The sequence below is a fragment of the Pan paniscus genome, chromosome 5 (genome assembly GCF_029289425.2).
Source record: "Pan paniscus chromosome 5, NHGRI_mPanPan1-v2.0_pri, whole genome shotgun sequence".
Classification (NCBI taxonomy): Eukaryota; Metazoa; Chordata; class Mammalia; order Primates; family Hominidae; genus Pan; species Pan paniscus.
In genome coordinates this window covers 138150441-138175829 of record NC_073254.2, presented here as the reverse complement: position 1 = coordinate 138175829, position 25389 = coordinate 138150441, and the positions used below count along the sequence as shown (strand labels likewise).

General features: G+C 38.6%; 1 protein-coding gene across 1 annotated transcript in view; it reads right to left on the bottom strand.

Annotated features, from left to right (window-relative positions):
- Nucleotides 1-25389, bottom strand: part of SLC35F1 (solute carrier family 35 member F1) — a 409574-nt gene that overhangs the window by 157486 nt on the left and 226699 nt on the right. The window contains exon 2 of the mRNA XM_063605436.1: nucleotides 2678-2853. Coding sequence (XP_063461506.1) covers nucleotides 2678-2853 — 176 coding nt within the window. The remainder of the gene's footprint in view (nucleotides 1-2677; nucleotides 2854-25389) is intronic.

Genomic DNA, 25389 nt, shown 5'->3' with positions numbered 1-25389 from the left:
AAAAAAACCTCTCCTTTTTTTCAAAGGGGTCTCCGCTCCCTCCTCCTGCCTTCCCTGCACCTCACAAGGAGTGGCAGGGTGGGCCCTGAAGCCACACTGCCCTCACAGCCCTGCGTTGGATGGGCCTCTACTCCTTGCTCTCCTATATCCTCAAGCAGTTTCCTGGGCTGTCAGAGCCTTGGTATTCTCATTTATAAAATTTTGGATAATCATACCTATTTCCTTGGATTGATGGAATAAAAAGGATAATTTACATACACAGTGGCTGGTGCATTATAAAGGCTCAATAGATGGTACTGTAATTATTAACTCTAGGCATTTTACTACATTTCATCTTCTAAGCTTTTTTAGCCTCTACCTATAAATTATTGGTATGGTTGAAATAATTCTCCCTGCCCTTTAGAATGGCTTAACTTTTTTTTTCCTGATTCAAGTTTTTGTTAAATCCCTGGATTCCTGAAAAGTGAGATGTACAAGAACTCAAAGACTAAATACAGTGTACCATCTTGCAGTATAGTTTCAGAAAATTTTTAAATCTACCTATAAGCTGGAAGCCCTGCGCTTCAAGTTGTCCTGCCTTACTGGACCAAACCAATGTATTTCTTATTTTATTTTATTTTATTTTTTATTATACTTTCAGCTCTAGGGTACATGTGCACAACATGCAGGTTTGATACATAGGTATACATGTGCCATGTTGGTTTGCCATCAACTTGTCATTTACATTAGATATTTTCCCTAATGCTATCCCTCCCCCAGCCCCTTAACCCCCAACAGGCCCTGGTGTGTGATGTTCCCCACCCTGTGTCCAAGTGATCTCATTGTTCAATTCCCACCTATGAGTGAGAACATGCGGTATTTGCAAACCAATGTATTTCTTAAATGATTGAAGTCTCATGTCTCCCTAAAATGTATTAAATATAAAACCAAGCTGCACCCCGACCACCTTGGGCACATGTTCTCAGGCCCTCCTGAGGGCTGTGTTAGGGGCCATGGTCACTCATATTTGGCTCAGAATAAATTTCTTCAAATATTTTACGCAGTTTCATGCTTTTTTTTTTTTGACACTTAGATAACACATTTACATCATTCAAAACTATTAGCTTCCAAATCGCACTCAGGAAACATAGCTGAGATTCAACGTCAATAACTTTGGTGGCCTGAGATTTTATTCTTAAAATAATAATGACTATTGACGTTAAACTTTAAAAAACAAGAACTGATAGCACCAATTTTTGAGAAGTAAATAAAATTAGCTTCTACAATACTTTAAACAAATTAAAATTAAACTGGAATTCAGTCTCAACTTGTTCATATTGATTCCTCCTATGAGATGAAGTCCAGTATTGGTCAAATCATTATAATTAAGCATTATTATTCTAGACAGTAATCCAAATAAATAAATGTAAAAATTAAATACTGATAGTCTTATACATGTTTCCTAAAAGTGTGACTATTGAAATTGATGTACACAGCTATACATGTGTCCTTATCTATTATTAATGTATATAATGGTCTCCAAATGTATTAATGATTTTTTTCAATGCACATTTTACAGCTGACAGCTACTATTTTGGGGAAAATTGATGGCTATTTCTGAGCCTTAGATAAAAGTGCTTACACCTTGTGCTAACCATTTTGTGCTGCTATAATGAATAACATATTCCATAATACCTGAGACTGCACAATTTATAAAGAACAGAGATTTGTTTCTTATGGTTCTGGAGGCTGGGAAGTCCAAGGTCAAAGGGCTCACATCTGGTGAGGGCCTTTTTGCGGCATCCTCACATTGCAGACGGCACGAGAGCACACATGAGAGAGCAGGAGAGGGCAAGAGGGGCACCAAACCCACATTTAGCTGATGGCATTAATCCCATGATAATGGCATTAATCTATTCAGGACGGTGAAGCCCTCACGGCCTAGTAACATCTTACTTAATACTCCCGCCTCTTAATATTGTCACAGTGGCAATTACATTTCAACATGAGTTTTGGAGGGGACATTCAAACCACAGCACACTGGATTCAGTGGCATATCACATGACTCTGAATCATCCCCTCCAGGGATGCACCCTGAGGTTTTTCAACTGCAACTGCCCCTTAAAAAAAGGTTTTCTTGCATTGGCTCTTGGAGGACTTGTTTTATTTCTTTAATTATTTCAAGTTTAAAATAATTTCACATCTCATCTGACCATTTGTGGTAGTTTTATTTTTTTCTTTTTCTGTGATGTTATTAATAGAGTTGTCTGTGTTTACAATTTGTATCTTTCTTGTGTCACTTTCCCACAGAACATATATTTGTCTGCAATTCCCTTGGATTTCTCAGAGCAAGCATTATTTAGAATATCTGCATCAGGCCTGTTCCAAGTTCCAGGGAAAAACTCATTTAATTCCACTGAGAGGGTAGAAGTAACGTTAACGGGGATTCAAAAAGTGAGCAATTGTACAGTTTTGCCTATACATGCAGTTCCCACTTCTTGCTGAATTCATATGATTAATTTTCTTTGTGATTTATTCACTCATTTTGTTTACTGTATTACTGCAAAATAGAAAAGTAAGATCTGGGGTTTTCAATGATCTTAACTGATGCTTAAGTGACAAAACGTTATCTGGCCATGGCTCATCTTTTTTTTAGGTGTTTGTAAAAGCTATATTCCTGGTGTTTTTGTGAGCTTACCTTGTCTGACGGCTAGTGTGGTGGTATAGACCAAGAAGAGAAGAATGTAATTGAGGAAACTCTGGAAGACTGGTGTGTTGGCGTGGAAATCTTCTGACAGATACTTGCTAGTCAAGCCAATTCCACAAATAAGGAGGGATAACACCTGGCCCAGGGCCACAGAGATTAACATCTCCCTGAGAAATAAAGGAAAAAAAAAACAGCAAAGGTCAGCAGGAAGCCCATTAAAACAATAGCAATTAAAACTTTTTGAGCACTGGTAGCATGCACTGGATTAAGTGCAATTAAATATTATTCCCTTTAGTCCATCAAAGCAATCCCTTGAGGAAGGTGCAATGATTACTGAGATTTTACAGAGGAGGAAACCAAAACTTAGAGTGGTTAAGGAGTTTGCTCACAGTCATGTAACTAGGAAGTGGCAAAACTGGAATTTGAGACCAAATCTCTCCGAAAGAGCCTGGCTTCTAGCTACTGACCTCTGGGTGCCAATGGTAGTGGGAAGGGGGTGGGGAAAGAACATCAACTTCATGCTCACCATAGTATTAATGAAATATTTAGTGATGGTGAGAAAGTACCTGAACACTGACTAGGAGGGACCATATTCCCACCTCATCCTCAGGTTCTCGTACCAATAAAGGGAGACTCTTTTCTTTATAGATTGAAATCCCAGATCCAGAAACCCCTAGGTGAGGGGGCTACACAAATCCCTGAAAACCAGAAGGACCATGTGCTGTCCATTCCCAGACTCTAGAACTCAGTTTGCTCTAGGAAGCTTTGATGAGCATTAGGTGTCTGCTGTCTTCTGCTCAAGTTACAATTGCCTACACACTAAAACTGCTATTCATGAAAGAGATTCAGTACTGTGGTGGTGTAATACAACCTTTCAAATTATGCCAACTTACTTTTTGTGGCTTTTTTCATAGGCGCTGCCCCTATAGACCTCTGTAGCAGGGACTACAGGCAAGGGTCAAGGCATTAATTTTGTATACAAATAAAATGCCCTCGCAAGCTTTATGGTCACATACACCCACATGCTTTTACACAGAAAAAGCCCCTGCAAATACAAAGTAGATTTCTGCCCTCCCTGAAAGTCACATCTGACTTGTCTGGTTTATTTATAGAAACAGTAATGTAATAGAAGCAAGCAGTAGTATTTCTTTCATTGAAAGTTTTATTTTATTTTTAATTGACACATAATAATGGTACATATTTATGCAATACAGTCTCATGTTTTGATACATGTTCACATTGTATAATAATGAAAGCAGAACAATTGTCAGATCAAAAATTTATCATTTCTTTGTGGTGAGCACATTCAAAATCTTCTAGCGCTTTTGGAATATACAATACATTATTGTTAACTATATCACTCTAGTTTGTAATGCAGTATGATTTCTAAACAAAAAGCTTTAGGCAAAGGATTTGCGGTGTTACATATTTACTCCCCCATAACAGATGTGAGTCCATTTTTCTGGAACGAGCACAGAGTCCTGGGCAGTACTTTGGTTGTATTTTGCTTTAAAAAAGAAAAAACATCAGCTATATTTTGTTCATTCCATCTGCTTCCATGAGGAGGAAAAGTTGTGGTAAGGCATGTGGGCATGCAGAGAAGAATTTTCTGAGGTTAACCTATTTCCAGGTACCGGCTCCTGACCTCTGAATTCAATCTCTATAAAGAAGCCAAAGACATACTTTTAAACATCCATGTTTAAAATGTCAGTATGCTGCTTAAAATCTTACAATAGTTCCCCACAGAATGCAGAGATCTACAAGGTCTGTGGTAGAACATCTGCAAAGATGCCTGCTGACATAGCCTTTACATTCCTGCTGCTCTGCCAAAGGGAGGCAGGGGTCTCTTTCTCCTTTTCTGGAAGCTGGGCTGGTCTTGTGACTTGCTCTGACCAACAGAATGTGGGGGAGGGGATGTCATGTGACTTCTGGGCCTAAGCCTTACAAAGCTCTACAGCTTCCATTTTCTGCCCTCATAAAATATAGCTTCCATGTACTTCAGGTTTGAGAGACCATGTGGAAAAAAGAGAAATCCAGCCAGGCATCACTGTCCTGACAAGTGAGTGAGGCTTCTGGATTCTCCTGCCCCAGTCAAACCATGCCAACATATGCCACCATGGAGCAGAGATGAACCACCCCGAAAGATTGCTGCCTAATTGAAGAACTGAAAGAAATAATACATGAGGCTGTTTTAGGGCATGTAGATGTACAATGGTTTGTTACATGGCCAACAAATAACTGAAATCATGTCCTAAACGCTCTCCCTCCATTCCCACTACCTCTGGAACCTGACCCTCTGTTTCCCTTATTACTCCTCCATGAAGCACTTTCTGCCTTACAGAGCTACTTGCACTTCAGCAGTGAGATATGGTCTTCTGTGTCTGCATTCCCTTGTATAAGTTATTATTTCCAAAAAGTTCATTGCGCCTTTGCCAGTCTGATTCTTATGTAACTTTCAAGATTTGGCTTCTATGTCACTCCCTTTGAGAAGTGTTCCGTCTTCTCTTCCCTGGAATGCATCTCTTTGTTACTTCTATCTCATTGTATTGAAACTAATGCCTTTATACCTCTCACCTCAGCTGGACTGTGATGCCTGTACCATGTTCTTCACTGTATCTACAGCCAGGCAGTACCATTCAGAGGAAGTAGAAAATAGAAGGATTCAAAGACAGTGCAGAGGAGGCGTAGGCAACAAGAAACAGTTTATTGAAATAAAGGGGGTGATTAATAAAAAAAAGAAAGAAAGAAAGGTAGAGGTAAAAAGGAGTACCAGAATTAACTCAAACGATTTTAAAGGCCAGGCGCAGTGGCTCACACCTGTAATCCCAACACTCTGGGAGGCTAAGGCAGGAAGATCACTTGAATCCAGGAGTTCAAGACCAGCCTGGACAACATAGTGAGTCTTCATTTCTACAAAAAATTAAAAAAATTACCCAGGTGTGGTGGTGCATGTCTGTAGTCCCAGCTCCTTGGGAGACTGAGGCAGGAGGATTGCTTGGGCTTGGGAGGTCAAGGCTGCAAGTGAGCCATGATTCCACCATTGTACTCAAGCCTGGGCTACAGAGCAAGACCCCATCTCTTATAAAAAATTAAAGGTTTTTAAGACTGCCTAAGATAAGTATAATATCTACTGACAAAAATAATGATAAGGAGCTGGTTTTAGTGAAGAAACAATACATATTTTAGGTATATTGAACTTGAGTTGCCAGATGAACTTCCAAATGATCCAGCAGCATTAGTAGCATGGGATCAGAGTGGGATAGGGAGGTCAACCAGGAGATAAATATGCAGAGGTTATACTCATGAAAGTGATGGTGAAAATACTGGAAATGGATAATATCCCCAAGAAAGGGAGAGTAGGAGAGAAAGTAAGAGAGCCTTGGGAAATATCTTTGCGGAATCCCAAGGTTGGAGGTGGGTGAGGGAGAAGAAGCACATCACTGGAGTCGGAAGTGGTTAGAAGGCTAAGAGGAAGAGCAAGAGAGTTTTTTGGTGTTAAGGAAACCAAAAGGAAAGAGACATTCATGGATTGAATAGTTGTAATACTGAATGTTGCTTAGAGGGTAGAGAGAATGAGGACTGACAAGACATAATTTGTAGTCACTGCCATCCTTTAAGAGTTTTGGTTGAGTGGAGAATAACAGCCGTATTGGTGTCACGAAAACCAAGAGAACAGAGAGTTTCATGGAGGGGATAGCTAGTAGTGACTAAGTGAAAAGGAAATGGTGAGAAATTAGAGATGTTGACTTTGCAGAATTTTGAAGAATTCAAAAAATTCATGGAAGGAATTTGATATAGTCACCATGTAACATAATATCAATGATAGTTAAAATAATAATGTTTAAAATGATTTAAAAATTAATTTAGCTTATCCTATCACTGGGTCATTCTTGATTATTTGCCCTAATAACTTACATTCCTAAATGGAAGAAATATGAATAGAGTTACAACTAATATATAAGAGTTGTTCTTGATGCTGAGTATGTCTCCTGGAGAATGCTGTGTATGGAGTGCATCTCTTTGGGACAAGAAGGGTGAAAATTATTGCTATGACATGGATTCCTGCAGTTCTATAAATTACAACTATAGTGTTCAAAACTTTGGCAATATGCTATGCCTTTCCTGAACAAAATCACACCACAAATAAATGACAGATTAGTTATATAAGAGAATACAATTTTAGTCTTTCTTATGTATATGCACCAATATAGTATAAAATAGCATTCTATATGTCACACACTATGCATGCAAAGATGAACAAGACACAGTCCTTGTCACTGGGGAGCTACAAAACTAAGATTTGGGAGCTAGGTCCTCAAATAACTTAGTACAAAATGGAGGCGATTAAGCTAAAACAACAATAATAATTCATATTTAGTAAGTTCTTACTATGTGCCAAGCCATGAGCTTAGACTTACACATACTATCTTAGTTAATCCTCATAAAAACCTTATAAGGCAGCTATTATTACTGTTCGATTTTATAGATAAGTTAACTGATGCTTAGAGAAGTTATGCAAGCAGCCCAAGGTCACAGAGCTAACAAGGGGAAGAGTTTGGATGCAAACTAGGTTATGTGGTTCCAAATCTCAACTTTTTAATTATTATGCTATACTACTATTTTGGTGGCAAAAATATACTGTGTGCCCTGATTGAGTGCAAGAACTTACAGCTAGAAACCTAAGTGGTTGGTTTCCAGAAATACTCTAGAGGAGTTAAAGACAAAAACAAGTCTGGGACTGACCCTCTGATGAAAACTCTTCCATCAAGATATCTGTAATGTGTGCCTTTCAACAAGAGGTCAATACAAATCTATTCTTGTTTCTTCAGTCAAACAAAACATCAAGTCTGCTGTATTCAATTTCTGCTTTTAATTAATGGCCATGTCATTCAGCTGCTGCTGGTGTGATTTGATGGAGAATACAAATTATGGTTTTATTCGTCATGCTAATGAGCACGACATGTAAAACCGGAAGGAATGAAAGGAACCTTTTATCAGATTAGTTCATGAGTCTTTTTCCTACTGCAGGGAGCTAGATATTGTAGCTATTGCAGCCTGCACATCTGAGCTAGTTCCTGGAGTCACCAAATAAATCAGTAAATAAAAATAGAAATAAACCTAAATGCCTAAATGTTGACACTCTGCTAACTATACCCCCTGCCCTGCCATCTTGCCCTGATCAAATTCTCTTTTGTTCTCTATTAGCACAGGACAAATCCATCTGGCGATGTGTTGTACAAAAATGTTCTCCCTGCTCTCTCTGCCTTAGGATCTCTTTAGTTCATTTACTGTTGCCCTATCCCTTCTAAATATTTTTTCCTTAGATAACTGCTATGGTAGATCTGTGGTCCTTTCACCTAACTCCTCATGGCCTTATGACAATGTCTTCTTCAGAGACCCTCTGTTTAGCCACTCCCTGCTCCCAAGGGTGAGGCAAGTGTCCTCATCTGCATTTCCCTATCACTATTGGCACTCACCATATTGTGTAGCTCATAAGCTCCTGAAAAGAAGGGAATGTATTTTATTCTTTTCTGTTTCTAGTGCCTTGAGGACTGCTGGACAGAAAGAAAACAGATGCTCAATAAACACAGGATGAAAGAGTGAACAAATTTATGAGTAAACAAATATCTGTAAATGAAAATGGCAAAGTCTTAGATTTGGAAGATGGTTGCTTATCTTACCTTGAAAAACTACTAGCTCTGAAAGACAAAAATCATGTTGTTTTTTACTGTATTCCATCTGCCAGTTAGACATTGAGATTAATAAGCTATTTTCTGGTGCTTTTCAGAACAAGCCTGGTAAGGTGCTATCTTGCAAAAATGATGCTAAATATGGTGCCGGTTGGAATTTTGCACAGCGAGCTGTAGGTTATTCATGTAGTATATGGAATAACACACCAGATGCATTCTAACATAAGAAACATAGTTCCTATAATTTTAGTGGCAGAAATGGAGAGGAGACTATGATACACATTTTCATCTTCTTTGTTTATGCATTTAAAAGGACATCCTATCCACTTTAAACTCAGAATGAGTAGACAATGAAAAATGCATGAGTCTCAAGAAAAATAGTGCTGCTGGAAGCTAAATACCTGTTATAATAGAGCTTGTATTCATAAAGACTGACATAACCATTACCACCGGCACTTCGTTCTGTTAAAGAAACAGACTTTAGAATTTTGAGAGTAAACTTGTGTTACAAATTAGATATTCAAAATAGTAAGATTTAAAATAAAGCATAAACTTAATCTTGTTTTCTTCTCTTAGTTATAAGAATACATTCTTTTAAAAGGTATGAAGAATTTCAACATAGTGTTACATAATCATATTGCTTTGTAATTCTTTGCCACAAAAGTGAAACAATTATGTTATCATCTTGAATTACAGCACATCAACTTTTCTGTGGCGACATCTTCATTCTGATAACTATTCTCAGGAAAGTCATGTCAGATCTGAGTCAGCATATGAATTCAAACATGCATACATAATGAACACCTAAGTATACTGCCTGGACTAAAATCAATACCCCTTGAAAGTGGGAGAAGCGTGTTCTACCATGTTCTTTGACAAGATTCTTGTTTGCAGAAGTTAGGCCATTGACTTCTATAAGCTCTTTGCTGAAAGGTTTTTATCACATTCAAGCATTAATTAGACTTATATGTAAGAAGATTATTAGGCAAGAAGAAAATATACACCTCCAGAAATTTATCATTAATTGGGTTTCTTTGCCTCACATTCTGCATTCATGGACTTGAATCTGTTCTTTGGCTCCATGGTATCCATTTTGTTTTTCTAATTAGATAAGAGAAACCAAGTAAGATGCAAGGAAGTGCTTTAAACATAATGTTTTACTGGCACTAAGTGTAGGAGATTTTTGAGACTGGTGTGAGAGGAGCGGTCACAGATGCTCATGGATGCTGTTTTATGTTTACAGAAGTAACATAGAAAACTGAAAAGGCACCAAATAGGGAGCTGGAAGCCCCTGGCTCCATGAGTTCCACTAACTAAGCTCCGTGATTGCGCATATCTCTCACTCTGGGTTTGGGCTTCTTCATGTAAAATAAGGACATGATGATTGACACGTGTGTATGACACTTCTTATGCTCCCTTTCAATATTCATCCTTTTGATCTCACCTATCTCCAGTGTCTCTCAGCACTTACTCCAGCTCCAGTGGTTGCTGCCATGACCAACTCTGCATAGGCTATAACCAACATTATGTGGGCACAACCCAGGGGCCCTGTGTCCCCTGTTTCCGATGCCCAGGCTGTGTATCTCATGCTTTCTTTCCTGGGGATTCTCAGTTGATACAGAGGACCAGATCCTGCAGGAACCTGTTTCATGCCCACTCATGAGCAACTGGAACGTGCAGGGGAATTACTGCACCTGACCAGTAGGAAACTCTAGCAGACAGACACATTCTTCCCTCTTTTTCCTCTACACAGAGTGCACTGTGAAGCAGTCATTTATACAGACTCTGAAGATGGCCCTGACTCACAAGGTTCTCAGTGTGTACCCTGCACCCCTGTGCTGTGTCTCCCTCTTTGCCTTCCTCAATCCTGCTCCTTGAGATTGTATGCCTTAATAAAGTAGAACATACAAGCCTCTATCTGTCTTCTACAGGGCTCAGGCTAACATAATGAGCTTTATGTTTTCTTCTACTCCACAATTCAGACTTACTTTTAGAAGATACTGATCTGTGCACATCAACTCTTGGAATTTGTATCTTTGATCCTAAAGTCTATTCCTTTTGTGAATTTGATTAAACTCTTTGGTAGCCAAGTTACCAGCAATGTTTATTCATTTATTATGTTCAAACTCTGTGGGTTTTGGGATTAGCCACAGAGAAACAAATCAGTCAGTAGCATTTGCCAAGGCCTGCTGGGTGCAGGTTGTGAGAAAGGAATGCTTGGCCCTGCCTCCGGGAAGTTTAGAGGGAGCATGAAACATAAATAAATTAAACTAAACAGAGAATATAAAAATAACCATGTAGTCAAATAAATTTATATGAAACTGCTGGAAGTTGGGATAATTTTAGTTTTTAAAAGTGGACAAAGCCAATCTGAAAATGTTTTCTAGAGAACATAGTTTTGAGTCTTTGTTTTTTAAATAATGAGAGAGATGTAATTTGAGAAGTTGGCATGTCATCACAGGAAAGGGAATGCCCTGCTGTCTCAGAAGCAGGGACTGACATGGAATCACTTGGCTGGTCAGTGAGAAATCATAATAATAGAAGGTATGGGTAAACAGAGGTAAGCACAGAGGAATTTAAAGTGCAGGGTAGAGTTTTAATTCAGAAGAAATCATTCTTTGACATTTTCGAGCAAAAGACATGAAGTAAGCACCAGCCATAATGTCCTCATATTTATCTGCTCATTCCATTAGTTAGAACCAAATCCTGCTTTTATTATGGCTAAAAAAAGAGTTTCAGTAAGAGGCAAGATTGAAGAACCAGATATCTCTTTCTGCAAATGAGGCATTCCCATTCACTCCATTAGCTCCATAATACAGGCCTGTCTGAGGGAGGCATGCTGGATTCATCTGTACTTTCATCCCAATATGGCAAAGCATCAGTGTTCTACGATTTGCTTCCTCAAATCTTCAGCATGTCTTTCTATGTGTCTTTCAGCATTAATTGTCAACACAAAAATGTGTTTTAATCTGTGGCCATCCTGTTTTTCCTGTGTATTGCAGCCATCTTTACCGTAACAGGAAAAAGGGTTTTCCCAATAGTATAAGAATTTTATTTTTTAATAATTTGAGGCTAATTAAACAATTATTATTACATTTAATGAAAATTTTTTAAAGTAATGAGTTGCATAACTTTAAATGTAACCTCCCCATACCCCCAAACTGCAGAAGTTATCTTTATGTTATGGTTGCTTAGTTTTTTAATTGCTTGCTAACATTGTGTCAGGCAATATGTTAAGGTACACTGTATACTTAGAACAAAGCCAATCTTTAATAAAAATGGAAATAAATCCATATTTAAAATGGTCTTGCTGACAGTTACAAATTTGAGTTAATACTTGTGTTGCATATGATTACATTTTATTTTATTTGTTTTACTCTGTAATGTGGCTGATGAAGAAGGGTCAGATTAAAAATAAGAGAAGTTTTAACTGACCTTTTTTGTGTTACTTACTTACGGTATATTTTGGTATTCTCTTTGACTTTCAGCTTTTCTGTAGGAATTATTTTTAAATCAACAATACTATTTCTTTGCAAAGTTTAGTTACTGAACTGGTAAAACTGCAAAATCCTTTAACCAGATCCACATAAGTAAAGCAAAGTTGGGAAAAGCCCCTTCTGGTAGCAGAACATTCACTCCTGTGTCAAAGACTCTGATGTACCTTAAAAGAGTCACCCATCGAAAGAAGCCAGTCAGAAAAGACCACATGATTCCCTTCTTATGAAATGCACAGCACAGGTCAATCCACAAAGACAGGAAACAGCTGCTTGCTTTGGCTTGTGGGTATGGAGAGGTAGGGAGTGACAGCTAATGAATGGGTACGAATTTCTTTTTGAGGTGATAAAATTGTTCTTTGATAGACTGTAGTATTGGTTGCATGGATCTGTATATGAAATACTAATATACTAAAAACCATTGAATTGTACACTTTAAATGGATAAATTGTATGGTAAGTAAATTATATCACAACAAATTTGTTATTAAAAATAAAGAGAAGGAAGGAAGAGAATAAAAGAGAGAAGAAAAATATAAGGAAAAGAAAAATAAAATTATGCAGCTGTTTGAAAAAGAAAAACAAGAAAGATTTGAATGTCTGACTTAACTGAGTGATTGCACAAGGGTCAATTTACATGTTAAAAATTAATGAAGCTTAATTTCTTATTTTTCCACATATAAAATAAATATCATTTTCTTCCTTTTCACATATAAAGTAATGATAATATTTTCTTCCGTAATACTAGGGGATCACATTTTTCCCTGGGATGTGTACTCTTACTTTAGAGACAACTGACAAGGTAAGGTTTTTTTTTTTTTTTTTAACATTTTTAATTTTTTTTTTTTTAAGTTCTGGGATACATGTGTAGGATGTGCAGGTTTGTTACACAGGTAAACCTGTGCCAGGGTGGTTTGCTGCACCTATCAACCTATCACCTAGGTATTAAGCCCAGCATGCATTAGCTGTTTATCCTGATGCACTCCCTCCCCCCGACCCCCTGCAGGCCCCAGTGTGTGTTGTTTCCCTCCCTGTGTCCATGTGTTCACATGGTTCAGCTCCCATGTATAAGTGAGAACATGCTGTGTTTGGTTTTCTGTTCCTGTGTTAGTTTGCTTAGGATAATGGCTTCTAGCTTCATCCATGTCCCTGCAAAGGACATGATCTTGTTCCTTTTTGTGGCTGCATAGTATTCTGTAGTGTATGTGTACCACATTTTCTTTATCCATTCTATCATTGATGGGCATTTGGGTTGATTCCATATCTTTGCTATTGTGAATTGTGCTGCACTGAACATATGCATGCATGTATCTTTATAATAGAATGATTTATATTCCTTTGGGTATATACCCAGTAACGGGATTGCTGGGTCAAATGGTAGTTCTGGTTCTAGGTCTTTGAGGAGTCACTGTCTTCCACAATGGTTGAACTAAAAAGATAAGTTTTAAATCACTAGCTTGGTTGGTAAGAGCCTTTGCCATCTTCCATCAGTAAACCATCATGGTATAGTCAAATGAAAAGTTTTGAAACTAAATAGATCTGAATTTGGATCCTAACTGCCACTAACTAGCTGAGACTCATTTTCCTCATCTATAAAATGGAGATCATAATACATATCCCACAGGCTGTCATGAGGATTAAATAAGGTGGTTTATATAAACTGCCTCTGACAGTAACTACCTCATGGTCGATATTCAGAACAGTTTTAATTATCTTTAAGTATATTTGGAAGTACCAACACTTTCAGTGATTACTTAAATTTGTCTATAAAATTGCATTATGATACATTTAGGAAAAAACTAGAAAAAATATTGTTAACATGCATCTCAGCATTCTTTCCCCAAGTTCTGACTAAGAAGTTTATTCTCCAGTTTGGAAAGTTTAGAGGATTCCTGCCCTTTAGAAACTGAGGAAGGAAAACAAAAAAGAAATGAGGAATATTTGAGAAGTCTTACATGAAATGAGTATTATGAAACTAACAGATTTTAGTTTTAAATAGGAACTTTGACTCTAGTTCTCACACTTAATAACATCTTGGAGAGTAGGAAAGAGGGGGCAACCTTTTAAGGATTACTTTTGCTGTTTTTTTCTTTATACATTGTTAAATGACTTTGACATTTTTCCTTACACAATGCTTTTAGCTTTGCATTTTGAATTATGTTAGTGAACTCTGAGGCCAAATGGCAAACATCTAACTTTAAAATCTATTGAATAAATAAAAACAAAGAAAGTATGCAAGTGGATTGGTGACTCACTTTCTCTTAAAATAAAAACCCATGTCAAATTTCATTATTTTGTCACTTATTTACTACATTTTTATGCTTGAAATGTAGTGTATTTAAAGATGAGCAAATTGGGAAAATTAGATTCCATCGAGTGCTGAACTTCTCCACACATAATTAAAACCTGCTTGAAAAATGTATAATCAACTGAGATAATCAATTATGCATTTAACTTGAAAGAACATGCAGAGAACCTGGATAAATAAGTAGGAGAGTTATGCCACATTTTAGAAGACAAAGATATCTGGCCTTTGCTTTCAAGTAGTAAAAAAATTCACTGAGTGGAGGCTAGCTGACATTTTTCTTCATCATTCTTTGCATCAAAAGATGACTCCAATTGCCCTGTTGCAAGAACCTGACAATAAAAGAGTAATTTTATCTCAGCACTTTTGACAGACTGCCTTAAAAGATGCCTCAAAATTACATCGAAATCCAATTTTTGCAGCATGGGCTAGATAAAATTTATTCTAGATGAAAAGGTCTTCTATAAGAATGAAAATTGGATATTTACCATAATTAAATATTATAATGACAGGGAAGAAATTTGACCTGTTGAAATTTCTACTGCAGGGATGATTCTAACAAAAAAAATGAATAAATATAATTCTGTTACTGCCACTCCTGCTTCAGGCTTAACAGAGAAAAAGGCAATTAGAAGAAAGGGATGTCATAAAGTGGGAAATCTCAAAAGCTTCTCAGTTGCCATTAAGATGGAAGAGAAAAGGAGGATAGACCAGTGGGAAAGAAAGCCCTTGAGGCAGGGCAATCTAAGGAGAATGTTTAAAGACTTGATATGTTAATCTGTTCCACTCTAGTAACTATTTTACCATATATATGTGTATCTTATATATGTAGTAGCATCATGTTGTGTACCTTAAATATATGCATTAAATTTATTTTTAAAAAGACAATGATGAGGGGGCTGGGAGTGAAAAGAAAACACAACTCAAGTTGGTTTATGAGGTATAAAATGTTCTACCTTTTTAAAAGCTACCAAGACCAAACATTGTGGTAAAACATCAGGCAAAACAAAAATGTCAGGCAGATTACAAACCTAAGATTTTTATTCGGAAAATAAGCAGTCTCATTAAATTCATATTCTACGTAAAAGCAATTAGCCTGTTTTAGGAGGAGCCACTGCCAAGGATAAAACTAAAAACCAGTCTCGGGCCCTCAAGTTGTGGGAACCACTGACACTTTTTTTAAGAACAAAGAAGGAAAAAAAAATGAAGTATCACTTTTGTGAACATAAATGTACACTCCACTTCACCTGGCTCAGTGGAATTCAGTGAAATCCAGTCCAGTGAAACGAGGACTGGTAGGGAAAGCAGTCATTTATTGTATTCTCCAGATGAAACCATTTACAAACCATCTTGTAATGGACTGAACGTTTGTTTCTTCCCAATATTCATATGTTGAAATCCTACCTCCCCCACAGTGTGGTGGTATTAGGAAGTGGAGCCATTGGATGCTGATTAGGTCATGAGGATGGAGTCCTCATGAACAGGGTAAAAAGGATCCCAGAGAACTCTCTTGCCCTCTTTCTGCCATGTGAGGATACAGTGGCAGTCTGCAACCAGGAAGGGGGCCCCTCACAGGAACCTGACCATCCTAGCACCCTGATCTTGGACTTCCATCCACTAGAACTGTAAGAAATAGGTTTCTGTTGTTTATAAGCCACCCAGTCTATGGTACAGTCATGTATCACTTAAGAATGAAAATGCATCCTCAAGTGATTTTAATAATTGTGCAATCATAGAGTGTACTTACGCAAACCTAGATGGTATAGCCTACTACACACCTATACTATTGCTCCTAGGCTACAAACTTGTGCAGCATGTTACTGTACTGAATACTGTATGCAGTTGTAACACAATGGTAAGTATTTGTGTATCTAAGCATATCTAAATATAGAAAAGGTACAGTGAAAATATGGTATAAAAAACAGAAAAATGGTACACCTGTATAGGGCACTTATCATGAATGGAGCTTGCAGGACTGGAAGTTGCGCTGCGTGAGTCAGTGAGTGAGTGGTGAGTGAATGTGAGGGCCTAGGACACTACTGGGCACTACTGTAGACTTTATAAACTTAGGCTGTACTAAATTTAGTTAAAATATTTTCCTTTCTTTAATAGTAAATTAACCTTAGCTTACTGTATCTTTCTTACCTTATAAACTTTTTTTCATTTTTAAAAATATTTTGACTCTTGTGATAACACTTAGCTCAAAACATAAACACATTGTACAGCTATAGAAAAATATTTTCTTTATATACTTATTCTATAAGCTTATTTCTACTTTTAACATTATTTATTTTGCTTTTTAAACTTTTTTGTTAAAACTAAAATGCAGCACACACATTAGCCTAGGCCTACAAAGGATCAAGGTCATCAATATCACTGTCTTCCCCTTCAACATCTTGTCCCACTGGAAGGTCTTCAGGGCAATAATACCCATGAAGCTGTCATCTCCTATGATAACAATGCCTTCTTCTGGGATATCTCCTGAAGGACCTGTTTGAGGCTGTTTTACAGTTAACTTTTATACAAAAAAAAATATATAAGGAATACACTCTAAAAGATTAAAAGTATAGTATAGTAAATACATAAACCAATAACATGTTTACTATCAAGTATTATAATACATAATTATATAGTACAAGTATTACTGTACATAATTGTATGTGCTATACTTTTGTACAACTGCCAGCATAGAAGTTTGTTTACACCACTATCACCAGAAATGTCTGAGTAATGCATTGCGCTACTACATTATGAAGTCTACAACGTCTCTAGGTGATAAGACTTTCTTAGCTCCATTAAATTCTTATGGGACCACTGTTATATGTGCCGTCCATCATTGACTCTAATCATTATGAAGCCTATGACTATATGCTGTTACAGCAGCCTGAACCAAGACGCAACTTCCTTCATTTTATCCTATGTCAAAATTTGGGTAAATCCAAGTAATTTCAGATCTTTGACTCAATGCACCTTGCTCATCTGTCTCACCTAGTAAAGGCTGCTATAATGTTTCCAGACTCTTCACGGGCACACAGGACATCTGATGGGTATGTGACAAAATACCAAATAAGAGAACATTAAGATTTTGTCTTTCAAATAAAAGAAATGGGAATGGCTTCATCCATTTTTTTAAAGTTCCACTAAAGGGAAAATGAAGTAAAACTTCAATAGCTGAAAAATAAACACTATAACTCGAAAAATTTTTTGTGCTAAAGTATATTTTCTAGCTCCCTACCTCCTCCCCACCACCATCCCCAGGTTTTTACAGCCATTTAATGCTCCTTTGATATAACAGCAGCAATAATGCTGCCTGATGGTGAACAATGCTGAGGATAACAGCTTCGGCAGACTGGTAAACCAAGAGCACACTGGCTTCACTTTCTACTTGTGCATGCTTCAGCTACAAGTAATTTGGGAGCAAGAAAACACAGGGAAAAGACACTTGCTATCCCCACCATGTTTCTGGAATAACAGAAATAGCCATGGGAGATTTCTGCCATATTAATCTGATTCATGGCCACCAACAACCCAAAAGATAGTCTTATGGCCTTCCTGGAAAGTCAGTCATCTCCTGGAAAGTCAGCATCCTTCCAATGGCACTTACATAGTACCCAAGACAGATTGTATCCCAGTTCTGCATGTCTACTCCATAACAGAAAAGCCATTTCCAGATGATTTAGTATTTTGAACTATCCATAAAGAAGACAGTTTTAAAGGCTGGGCGCGGTGGCTCACGCCTGTAATCCCAGCACTTTGGGAGGCCGAGACGGGTGGATCACGAGGTCAGGAGATCGAGACCATCCTGGCTAACACGGTGAAACCCCATCTCTACTAAAAATAAAAAAAATTAGCCGGGCATGGTGGCAGGCGCCTGTAGTCCCAGCTACTCGGGAGGCTGAGGCAAGAGAATGGCGTGAACCCGGGAGACGGAGCTTGCAGTGAGCTGAGATCACACCGCTGCGCTCCAGCCTGGGCAACAGAGCGAGACTCCGTCTCAAAAAACAAAAAAAAAGAAGACAGTTTTAAACTCCATCCTTGGTTCCCTTGACGCCCTAAAGTTTTCGTCATGACTGTGAAAGTGATTTGAACAGAATCTGAATATCATTTATTTTCCTTGATTGATCCATTTGAGTGTGTGTGTGTGTGTGTGTGTGTGTGTGTGTTTCTGCTGAAAAACAAGGGAGGGGCTAAAAAATATCCTCTATGGAAGTATAAGTGAACTGATATGATGCACCTATCTCACCGGTGCACGCGTTGCCAAAGAGACTAAATTCAAATGAGTTGTACGTGACATGCATAATAATGAGCACACATTTTTTTCCTCCTTAGTGCTCCTGAAGACCAGGTCGTTTATGCATGAAATGGATTATTTTGGATATAATACTGCAGGGTCAAATAACTCCACTGCATCTTTTAAAAAAAGCAAATAAAATAAATCAAGGTGCACCATGTAAAATGATGTATGCATTCTGTTGAATTTAATTGAATTCTAATTAAATTACTTGGAGCAACATAAATTAGATTATTTTTCAAGCACACTTCAGATAAATCTAATGAAGTTCTCACAGTGAAAAAGGCAGAGTTGGCCTTGTTTAATGACTCGGTTGCTGATATAGTGCCTTGGAATGAATAAGAGATCAGCCTGACCTTGGGTCTTTTCTTCCTTGAGAGAGATAGATAACATAGGTTAACTTCAGAAAGGTTGGCTAACAAGAGACTAGGTTTTAGTTTATGTTGATAGTAAAAAAATGTATTGAGGCATTTAGTTATGTGATTTTCCTCCTGTGGTTTTTTCCTCTAAGGTTTTTAATTTTTTTTTTTTTTTTGAGGTGGGAGTCTTGCTATGATACAAGGCTGAAGTGCAGTGGTGTGATCATGGCTCACTGCAGCCTGGAACTCCTGAGCTCAAGTGATCCTTCACCTCAGCCTCTTGAGTAGGTGGGACTACAGGCATGCACTACCATGCCTGGCTAATTTTTTAACTTTTTGTAGAGACAGGACCTTGCTATGTCGCCCAGGCTGGTCTCGAACCTCCTGCCTCAGGTGATCCTCCTGCCTTGGCCTCCCAAAGTCCTGGGTATACACGTGTGAGCCACTGAGCCTGACCCTCCCCTAAGGTTGGAATATCCTGGCATCTGAATAGTTTCTATTAGGCAGGGAAACTGAGGGGGCTAAAGCAAATGCTCCCGGAAGTATCCCTTTTGTTTCTGGCATCCCATGGAGGGATTATGTTAGGGGTAAAGGCAGACATTACCTAGAGGAAGGACAGCACAGAACTATCAAGTTGGGGGAAGATTCCCCAAGACTACGGTAGGTTCTATAAATGATAGGGACCTAGATCCACCCCCTCATTCCACTTTGGGGAGGGGGAGGTTGCAGACCTGTAGGCAGAATGGGTTGTAGGCCATTTAGGAAAGGTGTATCCTAAGGACCAGGGCTCCCAGCCTGTGGAGATTCCTGTGTGCAAGGTTGGCTGGCATAAAACCAGCAAACCTTCTGGGTTCCAAAGGACAGTGCAGGCTTGGGAAATATGCATACGGGTGGTCCAGTGCACTTTGATAAGTTAAGACTCTGAGTCATCTCTATGGCCCTAGAATAATGGGTGGGAATGGAAGGACTGGGATGGGAGAGTTTGGGGTGAACTGGGAGTAGGAGAGGGGAACTCCTTTCCCAAATGGCCTAGAGAGAATTTCCTCTGAGTCCAGATCCAAGACAATTGGTGTCAGTTTCAATTTGTCTTGTGAAAATCTGTGGAACAAAAGGTCACCGTTTCTTCCACTCTTGGAAAAGTTTATTTCTATTTTGGTTCAGCTAAGAAGTCATTCATGAGTAAATTATCTTGCATCCTTAACAACTCCTCTTTTCCTATACTTGGGGAAATGCTTGGAATTTTATTATGGGCAAGGTTCTTAGTTCCTTTGGTTTGGAGTGGGGACAAGTAAAGTTCAAGAGGATGTGGAAGGGGCAGAAAAGAAAGATTTATAAAGCTAAAAGACACTTAAATGATGTGATAAAAGATGAATGAGGAGTAGGTTATGGATCATGTGTAATAATATCTAGAAAAGCAGAGCTCTATTCACATGATGATTATTTATTTTTCTAGAACAACAACATATAAAATCAAAGGCGAGTGGGTTAGGAACCTGTGAAAGTTATCTAGCTATAAAGGCATGGATATTGCCTAATCTATATTCCAGTTCCATAGCTAATCCCAGGAAGGTGAGAAATGAGGCCCTTTGAAGAACAGAACATGATGGCTGCTGTGATACATATTTCATAAAATGTTTTCTTACAGAGTGTTCTCCTCTGTGCATTCTCAATGCTATCTGAGATATATTAGTGAGAGAGATGAGAGGCACTAGTTTTCTCACTAACTCTCCTTTTCATGTTTGACACATAAACTTTTGGTTCCATTGACAATCCCAGAATACATCTGCAAGCACTCTGTCATTGACACTTATGGGCAAGTTTATTAAAAGTATATGCCTAGAAATAGAGAGAGACTGCTGAGCTGCTTTGGAAGACTTTAAGACCAAAAAAGGAGGGGCAGAAGGAGATGCGTTAATGAGGTAGAATCAAGTCTCCAGCCTCTACTAGTATTAAAATTCCTTCAAGATACAAATAACGTGACTCAACTATGATAAAATTGGAAACTAAAAGAAATAAAAAGACTTTTCCTACTAAGGCATACTTGTTAGCATAGAGACCAAAAAAAATCTCAAATAGAAACAATGAAAAGACCTGAAGGTATTTTAAAATGAGCCTATGTGAAGTGTTTCAGCACTGTAGGGACAACTTTATGTCTCTATCTCTTCAAAGATGAGAGGTCTAGACATAAAACAGCATGCTCAATGAGTTAGCATAGATTACATGGAAGACAAGGGTAGAGAGACTTCTGAATTCTTCACAAATACTCCAATGTAAATGTAGATCATTGCTACATGAGGAAGGTTGCAAAAAATGCTGTACACCATGGCCAGTTAAAGGCAGGCAGTGGGGATGGGAGGAGGTACCACATGCTCACAGCAGGTATCATCAGAAGGGGCTGTGAGACTCTGTCTTTCATGGTGCTTGGTTGACTGCATCAAACCCTATAGTCAACATGATGGCAATAACTTAAGAGTTTGGGCTCTTACATGTCCCCCATCTTCTCGCAGGCCCAGTGCATGGAGTGGTAACCCAGCTGTCTTTTATAGGACCTCTGGCAAAAGAGAATACCAGGCTGCTGGGCCTATGAGGGGGACCTGATGGAAGACACCAGCCCTCCAACTATGTAACACAGGTGGGTCAATACCTGGTGCTATTCTCTCTCTACAGAAATATCTGGAGGAGAACTGGTGAGGGAAATACATTGGAGAGAATGTGAATTTTGTACAGTATATTTAATTGTAGCGAGTGTCAGAAGTCACCCAAATGTGCTGTTAAAGCTGTAACCTCCCTTCACTCTCTGGGCAGCAGAGGTCTTTAGAGTGTTTAGAAACCAGCAGGTGTTTAATCTGTGTATACAGAGACAGATGCTGAGATCCAACTGGACTGTGGAGTGAGTAGGAAGTTCAGCTGGCCTGCAGAGCAGCCAAGCCAAATGAAGGGCTGGGCAGGGTCCCATACAACAGTCAGCACAGATGGCTGGTACCCGGCATCTAAATGCTTCCAACAGGGGAGATTTCACCATGCTTCTAGCCTCTTCTTTATTTCACATGCATCTTTTTGTTAAACAACATAAACTGTGTTTCTGTTGTAGAAACATAATATAGAATCCAAGTAGCATGGAAGGTTCTTGAATGGTATTTTAGAGAGTATGTTATGATTGACTAAGAGTTTATAACCCAGAGAATGATTCTGAAGGACAGAATAATTATTAACTTTTTGGTTTGTTAGCATGTTAACAAATAAGAGGCAAAATTGAAATTTGGATATTTTGAGTTTTAATGACCCTCTGGTGGACTTGTGTGTCCTGAGTGTACTTGTACACTAAAGATCGGATGTAAGGCAGTATTCTTTACAAAATGCCTAGCAGGATGCCTTACTTCAGAAGTATAGATCATAACAAACAGGAGGATGTTTTACTCATAAGCCCATAGAGACGTGACGTCCTTGTTCTTGAATTCTGTTTGACCTTTTCCTCCATCTACTGATTTAGCCTTTGTATAACCCCTGATAAGAAGCTTTCCAACTGCGTCCCTCACTTTGACAAAAAAGGAAGTAAACATTCAAACTTTAATTCTGGAAAGCTGAAACTTCGGAGGGGGAGTAGAAGGAAGGGGAGGAGGAGGCAGCAGGCCAGACCTTGATGTTCATTTCTGCTGCTTTGTGGAGGGAAGTGACTGCAGATCTCTAAAACGGCACAAGTCACTTCTGAGCCGCTAGCCAGGTGTGCATGTCTTGGAGGGCTTTTCTTTCAAGTACTGTAATTTTCTTGTCCCTGGCTCCATGCCCCTAAAAAGGCTTGCCTCAAAGGGTCATACTCAGGAAGCAAAGACAAACACAGAGTAGGCTTCATACGTGTTGCTGACCACATACAGTCACCTTGGTTTAGGTCTCTGCCGCAAGTTCACCTTCGGATTGCATTTATTAAACGCTTGCCTATTGCATGGTGTTATTCTAGGACTCAGCACTATTTACTGACCAGCCTTCATCAACCACCTGCTACTATGAGCAGCTCATTTGTGGACTAGCATATTTCTCCTGGCTCTTATGCCCCTGGAGTGCTGAATCAGAGCTGGAAGCAGCCAACATTTCTAATTCCCTGTTTCCAACTGGACTTGACAGATGATAAAGTAAGTGTTTCAAAGGCAGAGAGGAGAATTTCATAGTAAGCAATGAGATAATGGACTATAAGATGCAGCCAAATTACTTTCCTCTCTGAAGCAAGATGTCTTGTCCAACAAGGCACTCTTCTCTCAGGCCTAACAAACACCCACCAGAAGCAGTTCATCTTTAGACACAGTATCAAGGCCTTCCCTGCACAGGCAGTTTCTCCTTTTTCTGATGTGCTGTTTTCTGTTTCTCTTGCTGATATATCTTTATTAACTTCAGATTTCATAAGGATTCAAACTTTCAAAACTGAGTTGTGTTTCAATTTCTAGGGAAGAGATAGGAGGACACACACAAACATGTGGCATTTATATTCAGACTGTCCTGATGGTCTGAGAAAGAAAGGTAGCAAGCATGAGGAAGAAACAGGTGTTGACCAAGAAGGTTCTCAATGGAGAGATAGGCCAACGCTTCTTGGAAGCAGAGCACTGGATTGCTCCACACTGCCATACCATGGCAGGCACTGGGCCTCCTGAGAATGCCCACAGTTCCAGAGACTGTGACAAGGGAGGTCACGGCAGGTATGGTCACCTCTTGGAGTCAAGTCAACCATCAGTAAATTGAAGAACCCACTATTTTTATATTTTAAAAAGTCTATAAGCAGCAACAGCAACAAGAAGATGGTGTTCTGGATCTCTGCATTACTAGAAGGAAAAGAGAAAAAAATTCAAAACTATTTCTACTTGAGAGCTAAAAGCTGTTTCCTGTAAATTTAACTCCAAAATGAAAATCATGAGAAAATGTTCTTCCCCCTGGAAATTCTGCACACTGAAATATTTCTTTGCAGTGAAAATTGGCCTATTTTATTCTATCAATATGATTAACCTTTCTATAAACTTGTCCTAGGTGGAAATTCATTTTCTTTTCTAGCCAGAAATGTTGTCATTTATGTATCTAAAAACTAGTGTTAGTGGGAAGAAAGGACTTTTTTTTTCCAGAACCTAAAAATAGTTGCGCCACTTTATTTTGAAAAAGCTTCTCAGTCAAGGCAAGTTTTCTGCTCCTTCATAGCCCTGGGATTACATGCATTTGCACCTGGGTTTCATTGTTAATTCTTTTCTTCCCTCTGTTTTTTCTTTGCTATCAGCCAATTTCTGTCCACAGAGCTCTGTGGACAAGATCCTCCCTGTGAACCCAGGGGCAGATCACAGATTACTGATTCTAGGAAAATATCCTTTCAAGTGTCATGCAGAAACCTCTTGTTCAGATACACCATATAACTCTTGAATCTGTTATTCCCAGAGAGTTAGAGCCTTTCCAGACACATCTCACATCAAGATGCGATATCCAGGGGAGCATATAGAGCCAGCTGTCAACCCTCTTCCTTCCTCCACTGGAAGGACTGCCTTTCCCATCTCCATGCCTTCCTCTAGAAGCAGCATGGGCTCCTGTGTGGTCTTGACCACTAAAAAAGTCCCGACAACCATGTTGATACGAAGGAGACAGCAGATAGTACCCTGCCCCTTCTGCATTTCAGCAAAATGAGTAGGGCAAGACTAAATAAAAGGAATGGCTGTAATAGTGGAACTTGGCAAATTAGTGGAGGATACAGTTAAGAACAGAATCGTCCAGATACTGCTCAAATCATTCCCTATGGGAAAATATCTTGGAACATCTAAGAATATGTGCCACAAAATGAAAGGGAATAAAATGTCTCTACTGAATCATTCTTTACTGAGAGAAATAAGCTCTTATACAGTGACAATAACAATAATCATAGTTAACATTTATTAAGCATTTACTATGTGCCATGCACTCTAAAGGCTTTCCACGGATTAATCCTACAACCACCTCAGAAAGTAAATATTTTTATTATCTCCATTTTACAGATGAGGAAACTGAGGCACAGAGTGGTTTAGCAACTTGCCCAAGATCACATAGCAAGTGGCAAAAAAACGTAATCTGAACTCGGTCTAATTCCAGCACTTGAATTCTTGACAAGAAACCATGCAGCCACACACAGCCACAAATACACATACCACCTAAAGGCACACGAGTGTGCCAAACATGCATTGCACTGCTTTCCTCACATCACAACTTGCATTTTACTTCGTTTTCCCTTCATATATTTTGCCCTCACTAAGTCTCCATTGTTAGAATTTACATCACTCAGATCCAAAGGGCTATGAAGTGACATGAGATGGGGTAGGCTAGGGAAGGAGAAAGGAGATGCAATCCATTCTTAAAGACCTCTAACTATCTGCTTCGGTTTCTTGAAACAACAGCTTCTTAAGAGTAGGGCTTGTTCTTTGGATTATTTACTAAACCTGTACATCCATTTCTTGAGGTCCTTACAAAATAGTAGTAAAAAGAATGGATGATACACCTGACACTTGGGGAGTTTACAGGATTTTCTCAGCAAAAGACTTAAAAATATTATGTGGTATTACTTATTTCTAGA